At 42.6% G+C, this 22,118-nt stretch overlaps 1 protein-coding gene across 1 annotated transcript in view; it reads left to right on the forward strand.

The window, feature by feature from the left end:
• LOC135570085 (zinc finger protein 883-like) overlaps nt 1-22,118 on the forward strand; it is a 76,774-nt gene that overhangs the window by 46,439 nt on the left and 8,217 nt on the right. The window contains exons 2-3 of the mRNA XM_065016149.1: nt 21,429-21,526; nt 21,668-21,845. Coding sequence (XP_064872221.1) covers nt 21,429-21,526; nt 21,668-21,845 — 276 coding nt within the window. The remainder of the gene's footprint in view (nt 1-21,428; nt 21,527-21,667; nt 21,846-22,118) is intronic.

The raw sequence follows: 22,118 nt of genomic DNA on the forward strand, positions 1-22,118 counted from the left end.
GAATTGCTGCAAGGAAACCACTACTAAAGGACACCAATAAGAAGAAGAGACTTGCTTGGGCCAATAAACACGAGCAATGGACATTAGACTGGTGGATATCTGTCCTTGGGTCTGATGAGTCCAAATTTGAGATTTTTGGACCCGAGCGTCATGTCTTTGTGAGACGAGGAGTAGATGAACAGATTATCTCCGCATGTGTGGTTCCCACCGGGAAGCATGGAGGAGGAGATGTGATGGTGTGCGGGTGCTTTGCTGTTGACAATGTCATGAATAAATAAATCAAAGTCACACTTAACCAGCATGGCTTCCACACCATTCTACAGCTATATGCCATCCCATCTGGTTTGGGCTTAGTCCCACTGTCATTTGTTTTTCAACAGGACAATGACCCAACACACCTCCAGGCTGTGTAAGAGCTATTTTACCAAGGAGGAGAGTGATGGGGTGCTGCATCAGATGACCTGGCCTACACAATCCCCCGACCTCAACCAAATCAAGATGGTTTGGGATGAGTTGGATCGCAGAGGTGAAGGGAAAGCGGCCTACAAGTTCTCAGCATATGTGGGAACGCCTACAAGACTGTTGGAAAAGGATTCCAGGTGAAGCTGTTTGAGAGAAAGCAAGGGTGGCAACTTTTGAAGAATAAAATATATATTTTGATTTAACACTTGTGGTTACTACATGATTCCATGTGTTTTTTAATCATTTTGATGTCTTTATTATTCTTCAATGTAGAAAATAGTAAAAATAAAGAAACCCTTGAATGAGTAGGTGAGTCCAACCTTTTGACTGGTACTGTACATTAAATTTCCTAACAGCTCCAGTGGACATTCCTGCAATCAGCATGCCAATTGCCCGCTCCCTCAGAGACCTGTGGCATTGTTGTGTGAACAAACTTCACATTTTCGAGTTGCCTTTTATTATCCCCAGTACAAGGTGCACCTGTGTAATAACCAAGCTGTTCAATCAGCTTCTTGATATGCCACACTGTCAGGTGGATGGATTACCTTGGCAAAGAATAAATGTTGACGAACAGGGATGTAAAAAATTCTGCGATCTTTTTTGTTCAGCTCATGAAACATCCAACACTTTACATGTTGCGTTTATATTTTTGTTTTTTGTTGTTACTATCAGTTTTAGGAACATTTACCCAAAACATTTACCCTCCCTCAGAGCTCCTGTTCTTGGGACTATCATCCTGTGTTGCAAACGAATTTGCACCTGTGTCCTTGTATGAAGTCCCACCCAGGAACAGGAACCTATAAAGATATTTGCTAATCACTCAATACTTCAGGAATTCAGACTGTCTACACTGCACTGTGTAACTCTGTTATTCTCTCTGAGCTCAGAAATAAAGAATCTTTGTTTGACTTGGACTCCAGCAGATCCTTATTTTATAATATCCACCACAACTCTCCCAAGGATTGCTGTTTATCATTGTCTCAAAGAAGAGTTTTATTTTATTTTTATTTCACCTTTATTTAACCAGGTAAGCAAGTTGAGAACAAGTTCTCATTTACAATTGCGACCTGGCCAAGATAAAGCAAAGCAGTTCGACACATACAACGACACAGAGTTACACATGGAGTAAAACAAACATACAGTCAATAATACAGTAAAAAAACAAGTCTATATACAATGTGAGCAAATTAGGTGAGAAGGGAGGTAAAGGCAAAAAAGGCCATGGTGGCAAAGTAAATACAATATAGCAAGTAAAACACTGGAATGGTAGTTTTGCAATGGAAGAATGTGCAAAGTAGAAATAAAAATAATGGGGTGCAAAGGAGCAAAATAAATAAATAAATTAAATACAGTTGGGAAAGAGGTAGTTGTTTGGGCTAAATTATAGGTGGGCTATGTACAGGTGCAGTAATCTGTAAGATGCTCTGACAGTTGGTGCTTAAAGCTAGTGAGGGAGATAAGTGTTTCCAATTTAAGAGATTTTTGAAAGTTCGTTCCAGTCATTGGCAGCAGAGAACTGGAAGAGAGGCGGCCAAAGAAAGAATTGGTTTTGGGGGTGACTAGAGAGATATACCTGCTGGAGCGTGTGCTACAGGTGGGAGATGCTATGGTGACCAGCGAGCTGAGATAATTGGGACTTTACCTAGCAGGGTCTTGTAGATGACATGGAGCCAGTGGGTTTGGCGAAAAGTATGAAGACGAGGGCCAGCCAACGAGAGCGTACAGGTCGCAATGGTGGGTAGTATATGGGGCTTTGGTGACAAAACGGATTGCACTGTGATAGACTGCATCCAATTTGTTGAGTAGGGTATTGGAGGCTATTTTGTAAATGACATTACCAAAGTAAGGATTGGTAGGATGGTCAATTTTACAAGGGTATGTTCCAAGAAAGCATGAGTGAAGGATGCTTTGTTTGAAATAGGAAGCCAATTCTAGATTTAACTTTGGATTGGAGATGTTTGATATGGGTCTGGAAGGAGAGTTTACAGTCTAACCAGACACCTAAGTATTTGTAGTTGTCCACGTATTCTAAGTCAGAGCCCCAGAGTAGTGATGTTGGACAGGCGGGTAGGTGCAGGTAGCGATCGGTTGAAGAGCATGCATTTAGTTTTACTTGTATTTAAGAGCAATTGGAGGCCACGGAAGGAGAGTTGTATGGCATTGAAGCTTGCCTGGAGGGTTGTTAACACAGTGTCCAAAGAAGGGCCGGAAGTATACAGAATGGTGTCGTCTGCGTAGAGGTGGATCAGAGACTCACCAGCAGCAAGAGCGACCTCATTGATGTATACAGAGAAGAGAGTCGGTCCAAGAATTGAACCCTGTGGCACCCCCATAGAGACTGCCAGAGGTCCGGACAGCAGACCCTCCGATTCCTCGTTCCACCGAGTTCCTCGTTCCACTTTCCTGGGAGAATTTACAAGCCTCCCACTGATTGAATAAACATTGTTTCCACAGGTAACATTTTGTGTTTCACCCAACCAGCAACCGAAATCCAATGACAGGTGACATTTTGTGTTGATTTCGTGTTGAATTCACTTTAGTTGACAACTCAAAGAAATGTAAATAGAAACTAGATGTTGAACTGACGTCTGTCCCCAGTGGGCTGGTTTGAAAAAGCAGCAGGTGTTGGATCAATATCCACCTTAGTAGCTAAGTTTCCATGTAATTTGAGACAGATTTTCATGTGAATATTCAAAAATCTGCATAAAACAATATACATTTTCCCACCAGAAATGTTTCTATCAAACAGACTTATTGCGGATTAAAGGCTTTGCGTGACAAATAAATAACTTTTTCTGTTAAATTCCCAATGGTTTCCATCGCATTTTCAACTCTACTGATGGTTTAACAAAACTGTTGCATTATATAGCAAAACTTCTCTTGTCCCGTGCACTGTAGCCAGCAGCTCACAGATACAGTGTTGGTAGGCTACCTACATGATGAGATTATTATGGATGAGAGCGATATTATTTTATTTGTCAAATGGCAGCCAAGCATCGATCATCATGTCACCAGAATTAGACCCTCAAAATGTATTAGAAAGGAGCATCAAGCTCATCACATGCACTTTCACCACCCTGTGAAGTTCATAACTTATTTCATCTGTAGCCTAATAAACTGCACGGGTTCCCAAGTCGTAGTGGGAGAACCACACAATATATCATCACGTGACTCCAAGTTAACTAAGATGTGATGGTTATTATATAAATATTTGCTCATAAAGGAGTTTCCACCTCCATTTCTCGCTTATACATTTTTACTGACACAAAAAGTCCCCACCATGTCAAACGAACTAACATATAGTTTGTCGGCTTTTATAAAAGTGTTCAGGCATATCCTGTTTCCATCAGCCCGGTCATTACTTTTGAAATGGTTGGATCAATATCAACCTTCATGATGTGGATGAAGCCTGATTTGGAATGTCTGAGTAGTTCTATATGATGTCATAATTCACCCCTCTGATAATCAAGTGATATTTGGAATGTCTGAGTAGTTCTATATGATGTCATAATACACCCCTCTGATAATCAAGTGATATTTGGAATGTCTGAGTAGTTCTATCTGATGTCATAATACACCCCTCTGATAGTGATACATTTGCTCCATTGTTTCCATGTCAGTTGGTTTCCCACTCTGATGATTTATATCTGACAGAGGGGCTTTAAATGAATAGTATGGTGACATCTTAGTGTGTCTTGAAGTAAATAGGATTATTAATCATAAACTCCTATAGCAACAATACACTGCAGCTTTGACATCAAGAAGAGAATGGGCTGATGGGTGGTGGTGCTACTCTATAGGTAAGGCAGTTCAATATGAATGTTCAATACACACAATAGGTTGATCAGTAGCCAGTTAGCTAGCTGTACAGTCCTATATGAATTTTCAATACACACAATAGGTTGACTGGGGAGGTGATGTACCACAGTCAAAGTCCTGCAATAAGAGCTAAGAGACTAATATTTGTGTAACCTATACATTGTTGTGTTCTGTAGTTGTTACTAAGTTGGCTGATATCCTATTTTATGGGGTCACTCCACAGTTAAGGCTGTACAGTGCCTATACAAAGTCTACACTTTGCTCCTTTCATATTTCTTTTGATCCTGATAAACTCCCCAGTCCCTGCCGGTGACAAGCATACCCATAACATGATTCTGACACCACAATACCTATTGTGTGGTTAATGTGTGGTCTATCTCCAGGTCATCAGACTGTTAAATAGTCACCTCTAGCCGGCCTCCGCCCAGTACCCTGCCCTGAACTTAGTCACTGTTACTAGCTGTCTACCACCCAGTACTCCACCCTGTATTCTAGTCAAGGCTCATCCTATATAACTACTGCTGTACACACCTTTTATATTCATATACGGTCCATAATGTCTAGACACACCATCATATACATTTTAAACCAACTGTATATATTTATATTCCAAACTCTTGACATTCCTCGTTCTACCATTTCTATATTTCTAAATCCTTAAAAGAAATTGTAGGGAAAATCAGTAGGTCACACAAATGACTATTTCTAAAGAAAGATAATAGACAAGTAGAATGGGAGAGGTTTCTTATACTATCTTTACTTACTCAGTGAAGAGACTCCAGGGACGGTGATGAAGGCTGTAGGAATGAAGATCAGACAGTGAAGAGACTCCAGGGACGGAGATGAAGGCTGTAGGAATGAAGATCAGACAGTGAAGAGACTCCAGGGATGGAGATGAAGGCTGTTGGAATGAAGATCAGACAGTGAAGAGACTCCAGGGATGGAGATGAAGGCTGTTGGAATGAAGATCAGACAGTGAAGAGAATCCAGGGGCGGTGATGAAGACTGTAGGAATGAAGATCAGACAGCAATTCTGGTCCTGTGGTCAGGTGGGGGAGTGGTCGATCCAGCCAATGATTGTGAGGAAGCATGCGGGGAACAGGCTCCTTTCTACTACCATTCTGGGGTCTGGATACATGCCAAAAAAGACTAAAACTGCTTCAAACAATGGGAGAGGCTACCATTGACCACCACACTTTCTTTCATAACCAGGAAGCCCATGTTGAGCCATCAGTGTTCTCACTATGGAAGAGGGACCAGGAATCCGTCATCCAGGGACAAGGACAAAGGTGCAGCACTGGTGTTAGTAGCTGATGACAGAAGTGACAGCCTGGATACAAAACGAAGTTTGACACGATCAGTGTTGTTGAGCAGAGAATCAACCAGATTGATTCACAGTCAGTGTTGTTGAGCAGAGAATCATCCAGATTGATTCACAGTCAGTGTTGTTGAGCAGAGAATCAACCAAATTGATTCACAGTCAGTGTTGTTGAGCAGAGAATCAACCAGGTTGTTGAAGTTATTCAGGTGCATAATACATTTGATTTGTTTAATTCTGTTTTATTCAATTAGAATAATTTACTCTGAATGAGAACAAGCGTTATGCATTATAACATCGATTGACTAAATTATGACGTTGACAGATTTGTAGTAAAACCAGGGTTGGAGTCAAATCCATTTCATTTCCAGTCAATTCAGAAAGTAAACCAAATTCCACATTTTCCTCATTGAAAACCATAGAAGAGAATTGGAATTTTCAGTTTACTTCCTGAATTTACTGGAATATTCTAAAACGGATTCAATTGGGAGGTTTTCCTCATGAATCTGCACAACAACACCCTATAATGACGAAGCAAAAAACAGGATTAGAAATGTATGCAAATGCATTTTAAAATTAAAACTGAAATATCACATTTAAATAAGTATTCAGAACCTTTACTCAGTGCTTTGTTGAAGCACCTTTGGCAGTGATTATAGCCTCAAGCCACCTTGGGTATGACACTACAATCTTGGCACACCTGTATTTGTGGAGTTTCTCCCATTCTTCTCTGCAGATCCTCTCAAGATCTGTCAGGGTGGATGGGGAGCGTCGCTGTGCAGCTATTTTCAGGATTTCTTCAGAGTTGTTCGGTCGGGTTAAAATCCGGGCTCTGGCTGGGCCACTCAAGGACAATCAGACTTGTCCCAAAGCCACTTCTATGTTGTCTTCGCTGTGTGCTTAGGGTCGTTGTCCTGTTGGAAGGTGAACCTTTGCCCCAGTCTGAGGTCCTGAGTGCTCTTGAGCAGGTTTTCATCAACTATCTCTCTGTACTTTGCTCCGTTCATCTTTCCCTCGATCCTGACTAGTCTCCCAGTCCCTGCCGCTGAAAAACATCCCCACACCTGTTGCCACCACCACGCTTCACCGTAGGGATGGTGTCAGGTTTCTTCCAGACCTGACGCTTGGCATTCAGGCCAAAGAGTTTGATCTTGGTTTCATCAGATCAGAGACCCACTCTAATTTGCATACCGCCCCAACAGATCCACAAATGATGCAATCTCTATTGCACTCAACACTGCCCTTTCACATCTGGACAAAAGGAATACCTATGTACAGTCGTGGTCAAACTTTTTGAGAATGATACAAATATTAATTTTCACAAAGTGTGCTGCCTCCGTTTGTATGACGGCAATTTGAAGATACTCCAGAATCTTATGAAGAGTGATCAGATGAATTGCAATTAATTGCAAAGTCCCTCTTTGCCATTCAAATGAACTGAATTCCCCCAAAACTTTTCCACTGCATTTCAGCCCTGCCACAAAAGGACCAGCTGACATCATGTCAGTATTCTCTCGTTAACACAGGTGTGAGTGTTGACGAGGACAAAGCTGGAGACTCTGTCATGCTGACTGAGTTCGAATGTTTTATTTTTTATTTTATTTTTTACCTTTATTTAACTCGGCGAGTCAGTTAAGAACAAATTCTTCCAGAATAACAGACTGGAAGCTTCAAAAGGAGGGTGGTGCTTGGAATCATTGTTCTTCCACTGTCAACGATGGTTACCTGCAAGGAAACACGTGCCGTCATCATTGCTTTGCACAAAAAGGGTTTCACAGGCAAGGATATTGCGGCCAGTAAGATTGCACCTAAATCAACCATTTATCGGATCATCAAGAACTTCAAGGAGAGCGGTTCAATTGTTGTGAAGGATTCAGGGTGCCCAAGAATGCCCAGCAAGCTCCAGGACCGGCTCCTAAAGTTGATTCAGCTGCGGGATCGGGGCACCATCAGTACAGAGCTTGCTCAGGAATGGCAGCAGGCAGGTGTGAGGGCAGCAGGCAGGTGTGAGGGCATCTGCACGCACAGTGAGGCTTAGACTTTTGGAGGATGGCCTGTTGTCAAGAAGGGCAGCAAAGAAGCCACTTCTCTCCAGGAAAAATATCAGGGACAGACTGATATTCTGCAACAGGTACAGGGATTGGACTGCTGAGGACTGGGGTAAAGTCATTTTCTCTGATGAATCCCCTTTCCTATTGTTTGGGGCATCCGGAAAAAAGCTTGTCCGGAGAAGACAAGGTGAGCTCTACCATCAGTCCTGTGTCATGTCAACAGTAAAGCATCCTGAGACCATTCAAGTGTGGGGTTGCTTCTCAGCCAAGGGAGTGGGCTCACTCACAATTTTTACTCAGAACACAGCCATGAATAAAGAATGGTACCAACACATCCTCCGAGAGCAACTTCTCCCAACTATCCAGGAACAGTTTGTTGATGAACAATGGCTTTTCCAGCATGATGGAGCACCTTGCCATAAGGCAAAAGTGATATCTAAGTGGCTCAGGGAACAAAACATAAATATTTAGGGTCCACGGTCAGGAAACTCCCCAGACCTTAATCCCATTGAGCATATTGGTGTTCAATCCTCAAGAGGCGGGTGGACAAACGAAAACCCACAAATTCTGACAAACTCCAAGCATTGATTATGCAATAATGAGCTGCCATCAGTCAGGATGTGGCCCAGAAGTTAATTGACAGCATGCCAGGGTGGATTGCAGAGGTCTTGAAAAAGAAGGGTCAACACTGCAAATATTGACTCTTTGCATCAACTTCATGTAATTGTCAATAAAAGCCTTTGACACTTATGAAATGCTTGTAATTATACTTCACTATTCCATAGTAACAAAAAAAAGTATATTACATAATAAAAGTCGTAATACAAATATCATGACATGTGAACGAACAAGCCTTTTCATACTTTATAATATGGCTATACAGTGGGGAGAACAAGTATTTGACACACTGCCGATTTTGCAGGTTTTCCTACTTACAAAGCATGTAGAGGTCTGTAATTTTTATCATAGATACATTTAAACCGTGAGAGACGGAATCTAAAACAAAAATCCAGAAAATCACATTTAATGATTTTTAAGTAATTCATTTGCATTTTATTGAGACCCAGAGTTACTTCTGCTGCAGAGGATAAGTTCATTAGAGTTACCAGCCTCAGAAATTGCTGCCCAAATAAATGCTTCACAGAGTTGAACTAACAGACACATCTCAATATCAACTGTTCAGAGGAGACTGTGTGAATCAGGCCTTCATGGTCGAATTGCTGCAAAGAAACCACTACTCAAGGACACCAAAAAGAAGAAGACTTGCTCACATTGACTCTGTACTGGTACCTCCTGTATATAGCCTCCACATTGACTCTGTACTGGTACCTCCTGTATATAGCCTCCTCTATATATAGCCTCCACATTGACTCTGTACTGGTACCTCCGGTATAAAGCCTCCACATTGACTTTGTACTGGTACCCCCTGTATATAGCCTCCACATTGACTCTGTACCGGTACCCCCTGTATATAGCCTCCACATTGACTCTGTACTGGTACCTCCTGTATATAGCCTCCACATTGACTCTGTACTGGTACCCCCTGTATATAGCTTCCACATTGACTCTGTACTGGTACCCCCTGTATATAGCCTCCACATTGACTCTGTACTGGTACCCCCTGTGTTACGAATCCCTTTTGGCCCGACAGTCTAGGGGGGATGGTAATGAGACCCGTAACATAACTCATGCAAATTATTATTGTGACAAAGTAAAAGTGTGAACGAAATAACCACGACAACAGAAATCTACCGTCAAAATCCAGGTTTATTTATAAACACACGGTAATGGGGGGAGCAGGAAAAGGGGCTGAGCTGGACCCAAGGAAAGAAACAATAAGTATTCAAAAACACCCCTAAGCTAGACTAGCCTACTTTAACAACAGCTAACTAACTAACCAAAAATACAGTGGGTGGTCCGCCCAGTTCTAACTAGTGTTTTTAACAAAGTTCACCTACGGGTAGTGTATGCCCATGGGCGACTTGTCTTGGTTTCCCCCTTTTCCCACCAGCAACAAGCAAACACCATAACCAAAAACAATACTCACAGGTGATGACAACGTGCTATGGAGGTGCTTTAAACAAAAGAGAGGTTAAGACACAAAGCGAGAGTGAAACACAGAGACCTACAGACATGGCATTTACAGAGAGATTGAGCGAGAGATTGAGCTAGAGATTGAGCTCTCGAACAAACAAATGATGGGGTTTTTAAACCATGGGGAAGGAACTGTGATAGGGTAGGAAATAGGAGGAGGTGTGTCTTCTGATTGATGATTGATTGTTGACTGATTGGGGAGTGATGATTTTCACCTGTGAGGGGAGAAGGAGAGAAAAGAAACACACACACAGGATACACACACACAGGATAACTGTATCCGTAACACTCCCACCCTTAAAAGAGCAACCCTAGGGGTTGCGACTACAGTATTTCAATGAATACTCACAACAAAGCAACAACCTTGCAAAACATACAGAAATCATTTTCACACACGAGACAAAGCATCTGCCAACACATTATCAGAACCCTTTTTGTGGCGGATCTCCAAATTATAATTTTGTACAATCAGCGCCCAACGCATAAGGCGCTGGTTCTGGTTGTACATTCGGTGGAGAAAAACTAAGGGGTTATGGTCAGTATATACAATCACGGGTAGGGCACTGGAACCAATATATACTTCAAAGTATTGCAGAGCCAACAACAAAGCAAGAGCTTCTTGTTCTATTGTCGCATAGTTTGTTTGACATTTATTAAATTTACGTGAAAAATAACAAATGGGATGATCCACTCCACTCTTGTCCTGCTGCAGTAGAACAGCACCAGCACCTCTGGCACTAGCATCTACCTCAAGTTTGAATGGTTGTTCAAAATCTGGAGCAGCAAGTACAGGTGTACTACATAAGAGTGCTTTCGCTGATTCAAAAGCTCTCTTACAATCAGGGGACCACACAAATGATCTAGCCGGACTAAGCAAATCGGTCAATGGAGCAACTACCGCAGAGACATTTTTACAGAAGCTACGGTAGTAGCCAACCATCCCTAAAAAGTGGCGTAGCTCTCGTCTGGTGGTAGGTGCAGGGAATGCAGTTATAGCCAAGACCTTGGCATCAACAGGGCGCACCTGTCCATGGCCAACCTCTTTACCGAGATAGGTAACAGTAGCCTTCCCAAACTCGCACTTTGCCAAGTTCAGGGTTAGAGAAGCAGCTGCCAACCGTTCACATACTACCCTTAGCGAGTCAACATGATCTGTCCACTCAGACGAATAAATCACTAGGTCATCAAGGTATGCACTACAATTAGGAACGCCAGCTAATACGGAGTTAACCAGTCGTTGGAAAGTGGCTGGTGCATTTCGCATCCCAAAAGCCATGACTGAGTACTGTAGGAAGTTGTCTGGGGTCACAAAGGCAGAAATCTCAGAAGCACGTGAAGTTAACGGAACCTGCCAGTAACCTTTTAAGAGGTCTAACTTAGTTACATACTTAGCAGCACCAATAGTGTCGATACAGTCGTCCAGTCGGGGTAACGGGAACGAATCTGGCATTGTGACAGAATTTACCTTTCGATAATCCGTACATAACCTGGACGTACCATCAGGTTTAGGAACCAAAATGCAAGGAGAACTCCAAGGGCTTGAACTTGGCTTAGCCAGGTCATTCTCCAACAAATATCTCACCTCATCCCTCATTATCTTCCTCTTGGAAGCGTTGATACGATATGGGTGTTGCTTGATAGGTGTAGCATTTCCAACATTAATGTCATGTTCCAACACATTTGTGCGAGTAGGAACGTCATTAACCTGTTAGTACTCTAGGGGCAGTATTTCATTTTTGGATAAAAAGACGTGCCCGTTTTAAGCGCAATATTTTGTCACGAAAAGATGCTCGAATATGCTTGGAATTGATAGTTTTGGAAAGAAGACAGTCTTACGTTTCCAGAAATGCAAAGATTTTCACTGTGAGTCCCTTAGAACAAATGCTTCGGGCAAAACCAAGATGTATGACCGACCAGGAAATGCACAGGATTTCTGAGGCTACGTTTTCCATGATCGCCTTATATGGCTGTGAATGCGACAGGAATGAACGGACTCTTTCTCTTGTTTCCCCAAGGTCTCTGCAGCATTGTGACGTATTTGTAGGCATATCATTGGAAGATTGACCATAAGAGACTACAATTGCCAAGTGTCCCTCTTGGTGTCTGCGTGGCATTCGGTGCGCAAAAATCAACTCCCAGTATTTTTCCAGTCACATCTCAGAACAAAGTAGGATACAAGGACGGTGCTTTCAATGGAGAGAAATATGACAAACCACCTTCAGGATTGATTCAAACAACGTTTTCCATGTTTCAGTCGATATTATGGAGTTAATTCGGAAAAAAGTTCGACATGTAGGTGACTGAATTTTCGGTTAGTTTCGGTAGCCAAATGCATAGTAACAAAAGGGAACGATGTGTCCTACACAAGAATCTTTCAGGAAAAACTGGACATCTGCTATGTAACTGAGAGTCTCCTCATTGAAACATCTGAAGTTCTTCAAAGGTAAATTATTTTATTTGATTCCTTGGCTGGTTTTTGTGAATATGTTGCGTGCTAAATGCTAACGCTAATGCTAAGCTAGCTATCACCACTCTTACACAAATTAGTGATTTTCTCTGGTTCTAAAGCATATTTTGAAAATCTGAGACGACAGGATTGTTAAGAAAAGGATAAGCTTGAGAACAGGCATATTTATTTCATTTCATTTGCGATTTTTAGAAATCGCTAACGTTGCGTTATGGTAATGAGCTTGAGGCTGTAGTAACGATACCGCATGCGGGATGGGGCGGACTATGAGGTTAAAGAGACATGGAAAACTGTGTAGTAGCCTCACAATATCATTGGCCTGTCCATCCGTTAAATGAACCAGACCGGATTGGATAGACAGCAGCATTTCTGAGTTGGGCAATCTAACACACTGCTGCTGAGTATTGCGCAACTCTAAGCCATCAACATCATCAATATGACAGTCCACTATCATAGCAGTAGTAGCAGAGGAGACAGCAGTACCTTCCTCTGTTTTTGAACTCTCTAACTGTGTGATGGGTCGGGTGTGGTAAGCTTTCAACATGTTAATGTGACACACACGAGATTGGCGTTGTCTATCAGGAGTTTGAAGCACATAGTCAGTTTCACTTATTTTCTTTTCAATTAAATAAGGACCCGAGAAACGAGCTGACAGTGAAGATCCTGGAACAGGTAATAACACCAGTACTTGGTCACCTGGCTGTAGTGGACGAGAAACAGCCTCTTTATCATAGTGTCTTTTCATGCTCCTCTGTGTGGAAGACAGAGCTTCCTTTGCGAGAGCACAAGCTTGGTGTAGGCGCTCACGAAAGCGACTAACGTAGTCCAACACATTCTCATCTCTGGTACACAACTCTTGGGACAAGAACTGTTCTTTAAGGACTTTCATTGGTACTCTCACTGTGTGACCAAACACCAGTTCAGCCGGGCTGAAACCTAGGGACTCCTGCACAGTTTCACGAGCAGCAAACAAAACTAGAGGAACTCCCTCATCCCAATCTTTCTCAGATTCCAAACAATATTTACGTAGCATAGACTTCAGTGTCTGATGCCATCTTTCAAGTGCACCCTGAGACTCTGGGTGATAGGCGCTTGACACACGGTGTGTAATTGACAAGGATTTTAACACCTGCCTGAAGAGCTTGGATAGGAAATTGGTTCCTTGATCGCTTTGTACCACCCTAGGTAATCCGAATGTCGTGACGAATTTTATTAAGGCTTTACTCACTACCGGGGCTGTAATCCTTCTCAGAGGAATGGCCTCGGGGTATCTTGTAGCCATACACATTATCGTTAACAAAAACTGGTTACCCGATTTTGTCTTCGGTAACGGTCCGACACAATCAACCACCACATGCTCGAATGGTTCACCTATGACAGGTATGGGACAAAGAGGAGCGGGAGGAATAACCTGATTTGGTTTTCCTGTTATCTGACATGTGTGGCATGTCCGACAGAACTGAGCCACATCTTGTTTTAAACCCGGCCAAAAGAAATGTTGAAGGATCCGATCATAAGTTTTTGTGATTCCTAAATGACCAGACCACTGGTGATCATGAGCAAGGGATAACACATTTTGTCGAAAGGCTGTAGGAATCACTATTTGGTAAACAGCATTCCAATCTCCATCCGCGTCAACGTGGGATTTCCATTTACGCATGAGGAGATTACCATCAATGAAGTAAGCCACGTTCTTCTTCTTCACATCTTCCAATGAGACAACACTAGAAAAACATTTAGCAAGCTTGTTGTCAACCTTTTGGTTAGCAATCAGCTGCTCACGAGTGACTGGTAACTGTATTGCATCAGCAATAAGTTCAACGATCTTTGCTTGTTTCCTGGGCTGTTTGTCAGAGGTGATCAGCTTCTCAGAGGTATCACACAATCCATCTTCTTGATCAACCTCTTTGAACAGAACAGTGTTTGACAAATCTATCACGTCACACTCTTGTCGTGCCTGAGCACGAGTGACAGCACAAGCGGGGAACACATGTGGATAACTCTGTGCCAGCTCATTCGAGAGAGAGTGGTCACTTTTATCCAATACTTCCAATACGGGTACTACCTTTCCTCCGGCAATATCGTTACCCATTATAAAGGTCACACCTTTCACTGGCAACATAGGGCGTACCCCCACTCTGAATATTCCACTGATTAACTCAGAGTGTACTTTCACAAAGTGCAATGGCACTGGGACAAAACCCATTTCAATACCCTGCACTAACACACTGGAACCACAATATGTATCGTCAGATAAGGGCAACACATCAGACAATATAAACGACTGCGCCGCACCAGTATCTCTAAGGATTTTTACCGGTCGCTGAGACGCTTCGTCATTCGTTAGGGACACAAACCCCTCGAAAATGAATGGTTCATAACTGCGGTCGGGGATTGAGACTTTCAAACTACAGTTACCCTGAGGCACCTGTTTTGTTGCAGACCTCACAACCGTACGAATTAGAGCAACACCTGTTGGTGGCTTGGCACGAAGAGGCATCCCTTGTTTGCGTTTAAGCAGGAAGCAATCATTAATCATATGTCCTACTTTATGACAATAGAAACAGGGACGCTCATTCTTCTGGCGTGCTTGATATACTACTGCTGGCCGACTAGGGCTAACGGTAGGAAACTCAGTGGCTCTACTCTCAGTTTGAGCCGAAAACACACTCTTGTGCGTCAACACAAACTCGTCTGCCAACACAGACGCTTCTGCCAGGGAGGATACTTTCTGTTCGTTTAGGTAAACTACAATGCGTTCGGGTAAGCAATTTTTAAACTCTTCCAACAAGATTAACTCCCGGAGAGAGTTGAAATCAGTTACCTTACTAGCAGCATGCCATTTATCAAACAGATTTCCCTTGTCTCTAGCAAATTCCACATAAGTCTTACTAGAAGACTTTCTATGAGACCTAAATCTCTGTCGGTATGCCTCAGGCACAAGCTCATAGGCACGAAGAACAGTAGCTTTGACCACTTCATAATTCAAACTGTCCTCCAGAGGTAGCGCTGACAAAACCTCTTGGGCTTTACCAGTTAATTTACACTGAAGTAATAGGCACCATACCTCTTCAGGCCATTTCAATGCTACGGCTATACGCTCAAATACACAAAAATAGGAGTCAACCTCTGACTCTCTGAACAAAGGTACTAAGGCAATCTGCCTACTAATGTCAAACGTGTTTGAGGACACAGTAGGTGAGGACGGCTCACAAACAGACACAGTAGGACCGGAGGCTAGCCTCGCTGTCTCTGCCTCCAGTTCCATCTGGCGCATTTTGAACTCCAACTGCCTTTGTTCTCTGTCTGCCTCAATTTTACACTTTTTTTCACTTTTTTTACATTTTATCTCCAAATGCTGTTGTTCTCGTTCTTTTTCTGCCTCTATTTTACAAATCTCCAACTGGAGAGTCTCTCGCCTAATTTGGGCTCTCTCTTCCACCTCCAGTTGGAACTGTGCTAAACGGACATCCCTCCTGGCATCACCATTTGACAGTGGGGAGAGTGGATCAAAACGGGACAATGTGGCTGGTGTTTTAGCCTCTCCCTCATTATCAGACACCAATGGGCTCACAGGAGCAGCAACATCCGCTACAGGGGTAGTAGGCTCAGGCAGCGGTAACACAAGCACCTGCTCTTCCAACAATACATTTAATACTAGCCGTTTAACCTCCGCCTTAACTAAACTCTGCGGAATCGATACTGAATAATGGTCAGCCAAGGTCATTAAATCAACTCTACGACATTTGTCAAAAACCTCCCACGAAGGGTTATCCAAAAAGGATCTCAAATCAAAAGTAGTCATTTCACACTACTTCACAAGTGCCAAAGAAAATAGCAAACACTAATGCTACTTCAGCTATGACGCTCAACACTGAACTATACCACTACAACAATCTATGGGTGTCAGTTATGACAGATCCCGGACGAGCCCCCACTTATGTTACGAATCCCTTTTGGCCTGACAGTCTAGGGGGGATGGTAATGAGACCCGTAACATAACTCATGCAAATTATTATTGTGACAAAGTAAAAGTGTGAACGAAATAACCACGACAACAGAAATCTACCGTCAAACTCCAGGTTTATTTATAAACACACGGTAATGGGGGGAGCAGGAAAAGGGGCTGAGCTGGACCCAAGGAAAGAAACAATAAGTATTCAAAAACACCCCTAAGCTAGACTAGCCTACTTTAACAACAGCTAACTAACTAACCAAAAATACAGTGGGTGGTCCGCCCAGTTCTAACTAGTGTTTTTAACAAAGTTCACCTACGGGTAGTGTATGCCCATGGGCGACTTGTCTTGGTTTCCCCCTTTTCCCAACAGCAACAAACAAACACCATAACCAAAAACAATACTCACAGGTGATGACAACGTGCTATGGAGGTGCTTTAAACAAAAGAGAGGTTAAGACACAAAGCGAGAGTGAAACACAGAGACCTACAGACATGGCATTTACAGAGAGATTGAGCGAGAGATTGAGCTAGAGATTGAGCTAGAGATTGAGCTCTCGAACAAACAAATGATGGGGTTTTTAAACCATGGGGAAGGAACTGTGATAGGGTAGGAAATAGGAGGAGGTGTGTCTTCTGATTGATGATTGATTGTTGACTGATTGGGGAGTGATGATTTTCACCTGTGAGGGGAGAAGGAGAGAAAAGAAACACACACACAGGATACACACACACACAGGATAACTGTATCCGTAACACCCTGTATATAGCCTCCACATTGACTCTGTACCGGTACCCCCTGTATATAGCCTCCACATTGAGTCTGTACTAGTACCCCCTGTATATAGCCTCCACATTGACTCTGAACCAGTACCCCCTGTATATAGCCTCCACATTGACTCTGTACTGGTACCCCCTGAAAATAGTCGCCAAATTGACTCGGTACTGGTATCCCCTGTATATAGCCTCCACATTGACTCTGTACTAGTACCCCCTGTATATAGCCTCCACATTGACTCTGTACTGGTACCGCCTGAAAATAGTCTCCACATTGACTCTGTACTGGTACCACCTGTATATTACCTCCACATTGACTCTGTACAGGTACCTCCTGTATATAGCCTCCACATTGACTCGGTACTGGTACCCCCTGTATATAGCCTCCACATTGACTCTGTACTGGTACCCCCTGTATATAGCCTCCACATTGACTCTGTACTGGTACCCCCTGTATATAGCCTCCACATTGACTCTGTACTGGTACCCCCTGTATATAGCCTCACACTCTTGATGACTGACCTCCTCATTGACTCTGTACTGGTTCCCCCTGTATTTAGCCTCCACATTGACTCTGTACTGGTACCCCCAGTATATAGCCTCCACATTGACTCTGTACTGGTACCTCCTGTATATAGCCTCCACATTGACTCTGTACTGGTACCCTCTGTATATAGCCTCCACATTGACTCTGTACTGGTACCCCCTGTATATAGCCTCCACATTGACTCTGTACTAGTACCCCCTGTATATAGCCTCCACATTGACTCTGTACTGGTACCCCCTGTATATAGCCTCCACATTGACTCTGTACTGGTACCCCCTGTATATAGCCTCCACATTGACTCTGAACCAGTACCCCCTGTATATATCCTCCACATTGACTCTGTACTGGTACCCCCTGTATATAGCCTCCACATTGACTCTGTACTGGTACCCCCTGTATATAGCCTCCACATTGACTCTGTACTGGTACCGCCTGAAAATAGTCTCCACATTGACTCTGTACTGGTACCACCTGTATATTACCTCCACATTGACTCTGTACAGGTACCTCCTGTATATAGCCTCCACATTGACTCGGTACTGGTACCCCCTGTATATAGCCTCCACATTGACTCTGTACTGGTACCCCCTGTATATAGCCTCCACATTGACTCTGTACTGGTACCCCCTGTATATAGCCTCCACATTGACTCTGTACTGGTACCCCCTGTATATAGCCTCCACATTGACTCTGTACTGGTACCCCCTGTATATAGCCTCCACATTGACTCTGTACTGGTACCTCCTGTATATAGCCTCCACATTGACTCTGTACTGGTACCTCCTGTATATAGCCTCCACATTGACTCTGTACTGGTACCTCCTGTATATAGCCTCCACATTGACTCTGTACTGGTACCTCCTGTATTTTGTCTCGTTTTAGTTTTTTATTGTGTTACTTTTTTGAACGTTTTTTGGGGGGGGAATATTTTCTTAACCCTTATTTTTCTTATCTACGTTGTTGGTTAAGGGCTTGTCAGTAAGCATTTCACGTTAAGATCTACACCTGTTGTATTCAGCGCATGTGACAAATAATATTTGATTGTAACTAAATATGCAGTTTCAATGTTACGGTCTTTGATTCAATTATATTTTTGAAACTCAGGCTGTGTGTGTTTATCTGCGTCATTCCTTGATCATTCCTTGTGGTCCTGTAGCTCAGTTGGTGGAGTATAGTGCTTGTTAAACCAGGGTAGTGGGTTTGATTCCTGGGACCACCCATATGTAAAGTGTTTTCACACATGACTGTAAATCCCTTTGGATAAATGGCAGATATATCCACTGATTATACAAAACATTTGGAACAACTTCCTAATATGGAGTTGGACCCTCCCCTTTTCCCCTCAGAACAGCCTCAATTCATTGAGTTATGGACTCTTCAAGCTGTCGAAAGTGTTCCACAGGGATGCTGGCCCATGTTGACTCCAATGCTTCCCACAATTGTGTCAAGTTGGCTGGGTGTCCTTTGGGTGCAGTGGGGTCTCCTCAGAGGAGGAAGGGGAGAACCATCGTCCTCAGTTATTTTCAGAAAAATTAAAATGGTAAAATATTTAAAAGTGGTCCTTTTTAGATAAAACTATACTAAATATAATCACGTCACCAAATAATTTATTAAAACATACTATTTTGCATCCTCCTCCAGGTACATTGACTTCAATACAAAACCTAGGAGGTTTATTGTTCTCAAGGCTTCCATAGACTTACACAGTAATTATGACAATTTCCGGAGGACGTCCTCCAACCTATCAGAGCTCTTGCAGCATGAACTGACATGATGTCCAACCAATGAAAGGATCAGAGAATGAATCTAGTACTGAAAGCATAAGCTACAGCTAGCTAGCACTGCAGTGCATAACATGTGGTGAGTAGTTGACTAAAAGAGAGAAAAATACAATAGTTGAACAGTTTTGAACAAATTATTTTATTCCAAAATGAAGGAGAAGCGAGAGAGAGATATTTCGTCATTTATTTTCCACTTTCAGTTTCACTTACTTAGCTAGCAAATGCAGCTATCTAGTTTAGTCTACTCAAACACTTGGCTCAAACAAAGGGATGTTATGTTAGCTAGCTGGCTATGACTATCCAACTCAACACTGGAACTCTTCCAAGTCGAGGCAAGCTTTTGGTTTTACTAATTTATTGCCACTGGGACCCGCCAAGGTAAGTGCTAAACTGCTTACTGACTGTACACTGTAACGTTATTGCATGATTGTAGCAGGTTTACTAACGAGTTAGTTCTCTTAGCTCTGTTGACTATGATGTTATTTTAGCTAATATGGTGACAACAATGTAAGCTGTGTGTTTCAGTTATGAAATGGTTTGGCTTGGAAAGGTTTTTTCTCCTGGTCACATACAGCTGATGTGTTGTGCATTGAAGTACAGAAACAAAGGGAGAAGGTGATAAGAGGAGAGCACATAGATGCAAAAAGGAATACAACGTGTCTGTAATGAAAGTGAACTGTGTTTATGCACGATCAGGGGTGTATTCATTCCGCCGATTCTGTTGACAAACGTTTAAATGGAAGAAAACGGGGATAAACATACCTGAATTTGTCCAGTGATATCTCTATTTCAGCTAGATGCAGGCGAGAGTGTGCAAGGCAGTATTGAATGTGTCACTGTCTGTCTGTGTCACTGTCTGTCATCTCAAAATGTTCTCTCGACCTGTGTGAACCTACATTCTAAACTTTCATTCATAGGCTAGGTTGCTACCTCATGATGGGTATAGGGACAATTAGAGTATCATGTAGTAGCCTAAACCTATTGCTGTTACATTGAACAGGGTGAGTGAAATATGAATGACAGTCGTCCAATATGCTGTAATAGAATTAAGGCCATGCTCATGAAAAAACAAATTGTCCTGCCTCATCTTAAACGGCACAAACCACCACTGTTTGGGTGGTGGACCACTCTTGGTACACATGGGAAACTGTTGAGCTGAAAAACCCAGCAGCGTTGCAGTTCTTGACACAAACCGGTGCACCTGGCACCTACTACCATACCCCGTGCAAAGTAACTTAAATATTTTGTCTTCCCCATTAACTCTCTAAATGGCACACATGCACAATCCATGTCTCATGTCTCAAGGCTTAAAAATCCTTATTTAACCTGTCTCCCCCCTTCATCTACACAGATTGAAGTGGATTTAATTGGTGACATCAGTCACCATAGCTTTAGCCTGGATTCACCTAGTCTTTCTAAGTCATGGAAGGAGCAGCTGTTCTTAATGTTTTGTCTACCCAGTGTATAGCACTACAGATAATCAAGTGCTATTTGCATGTGATGCATTTGTTCTGTTGTTTACAGGATGATTTGTATCTTATAGAGCGTGGCTTTAAGGGAAGAGTATGGTCACATGTAGAAGGAGCAGCTGTTACGTATTATTTGGAAGAGAAAATGTATCAGCTTATTATTAAATAATTATGACGTTCTTTCCAATACAAAAAGTGTAGTAACTATTGTTTCCAAACTGCGTTACCCACTCCAGTCAGCAGATGGCGATGTGCGTCTTTCAGTTGACTCTTCTTGCGTGACGTATAATGGACTGGACGGGACGATTCTTCAGGAACAACAAGGCGTCAACTCTTTCAACCTCGTCGGTAGCTTGCTAGCCAACATAAAACTGAAAGATTGACGTTTTAGACCATGTTAATGTACATGTATTGAATTCTCCATGTGGTCTATATTAAAGTTCCCCTCATCTAATATAACAGGCTTTTAAAATTCAATATTGGTGAATATTTTCTACTTAAAATAACAAAGGGACGCAAAAGCCACCCATTTCGTGGAACGACCCTTTAACATTTGCGTCACAAACACTATTTTAGGAAATCATGATGAAAGTGGCCATTTTAGACATATGCATGCCTCTTGTAAGACTCTATGATTGCAATAGATGGTCATCAGTTTACCATCTGTTTGATGTTCTCATTCACACAGGAGAGAGACATGACTATGGTGGATCCTCTGGGGAGCCTCAACAACATCCTGATGCTGACGAGGCAGTGAAGAGTCTCTCCAGATCAGAACACCAGATGGTACAGCTTGATCTGGTCTAGCATACAGCTTGCTCTATCTGAGTCTGGGTCTGGGCTGGGTTTCTGTAAAGCACTTTATGTCAACAGTGGCATCAGCATCCATAATGATATGTCTGTGTGTCCCCTCTTTATGGTTACCAGGACAACGCTAGCCCTTCCTCACTCCCCGAGTCCTCGTGTCGTGCCTCTCCCGGTAGCACCTTACTGCTGGGTAGGAAGAGGTTGTCTGTGCTGCTGGTGGACTGCAGGAAAACAACGGGGCTGAGTGGAACTGTGGGAGGAGGAGAAGAGAGGAAAGGATCAGATTTGACACATCAAAGTAAGTGCTGTAGTTCAGTTTGAACAAATAATATACAATCTGCCCACCGGTATCTGTTACCAGGACAACCAGCAGAGTTCTGTTAGTTGACAGGAAGATAGACTGGTGGATATGGATGTTATGAATATCATAACACTGAAAAAGGATTCTGCCAATGAAAAGAGAGAAACCAATAGACCATATAAAACCTTGATGAAAGTTACCTTTAGAGGGAAAGTTTCAAGATGACCTGATATAAGGTGCTTGTTTTACAAAAACGTTTCCATAAAACAT

Source organism: Oncorhynchus nerka, unplaced genomic scaffold, assembly GCF_034236695.1.
Source record: "Oncorhynchus nerka isolate Pitt River unplaced genomic scaffold, Oner_Uvic_2.0 unplaced_scaffold_1114, whole genome shotgun sequence".
NCBI lineage: Eukaryota > Metazoa > Chordata > Actinopteri > Salmoniformes > Salmonidae > Oncorhynchus > Oncorhynchus nerka.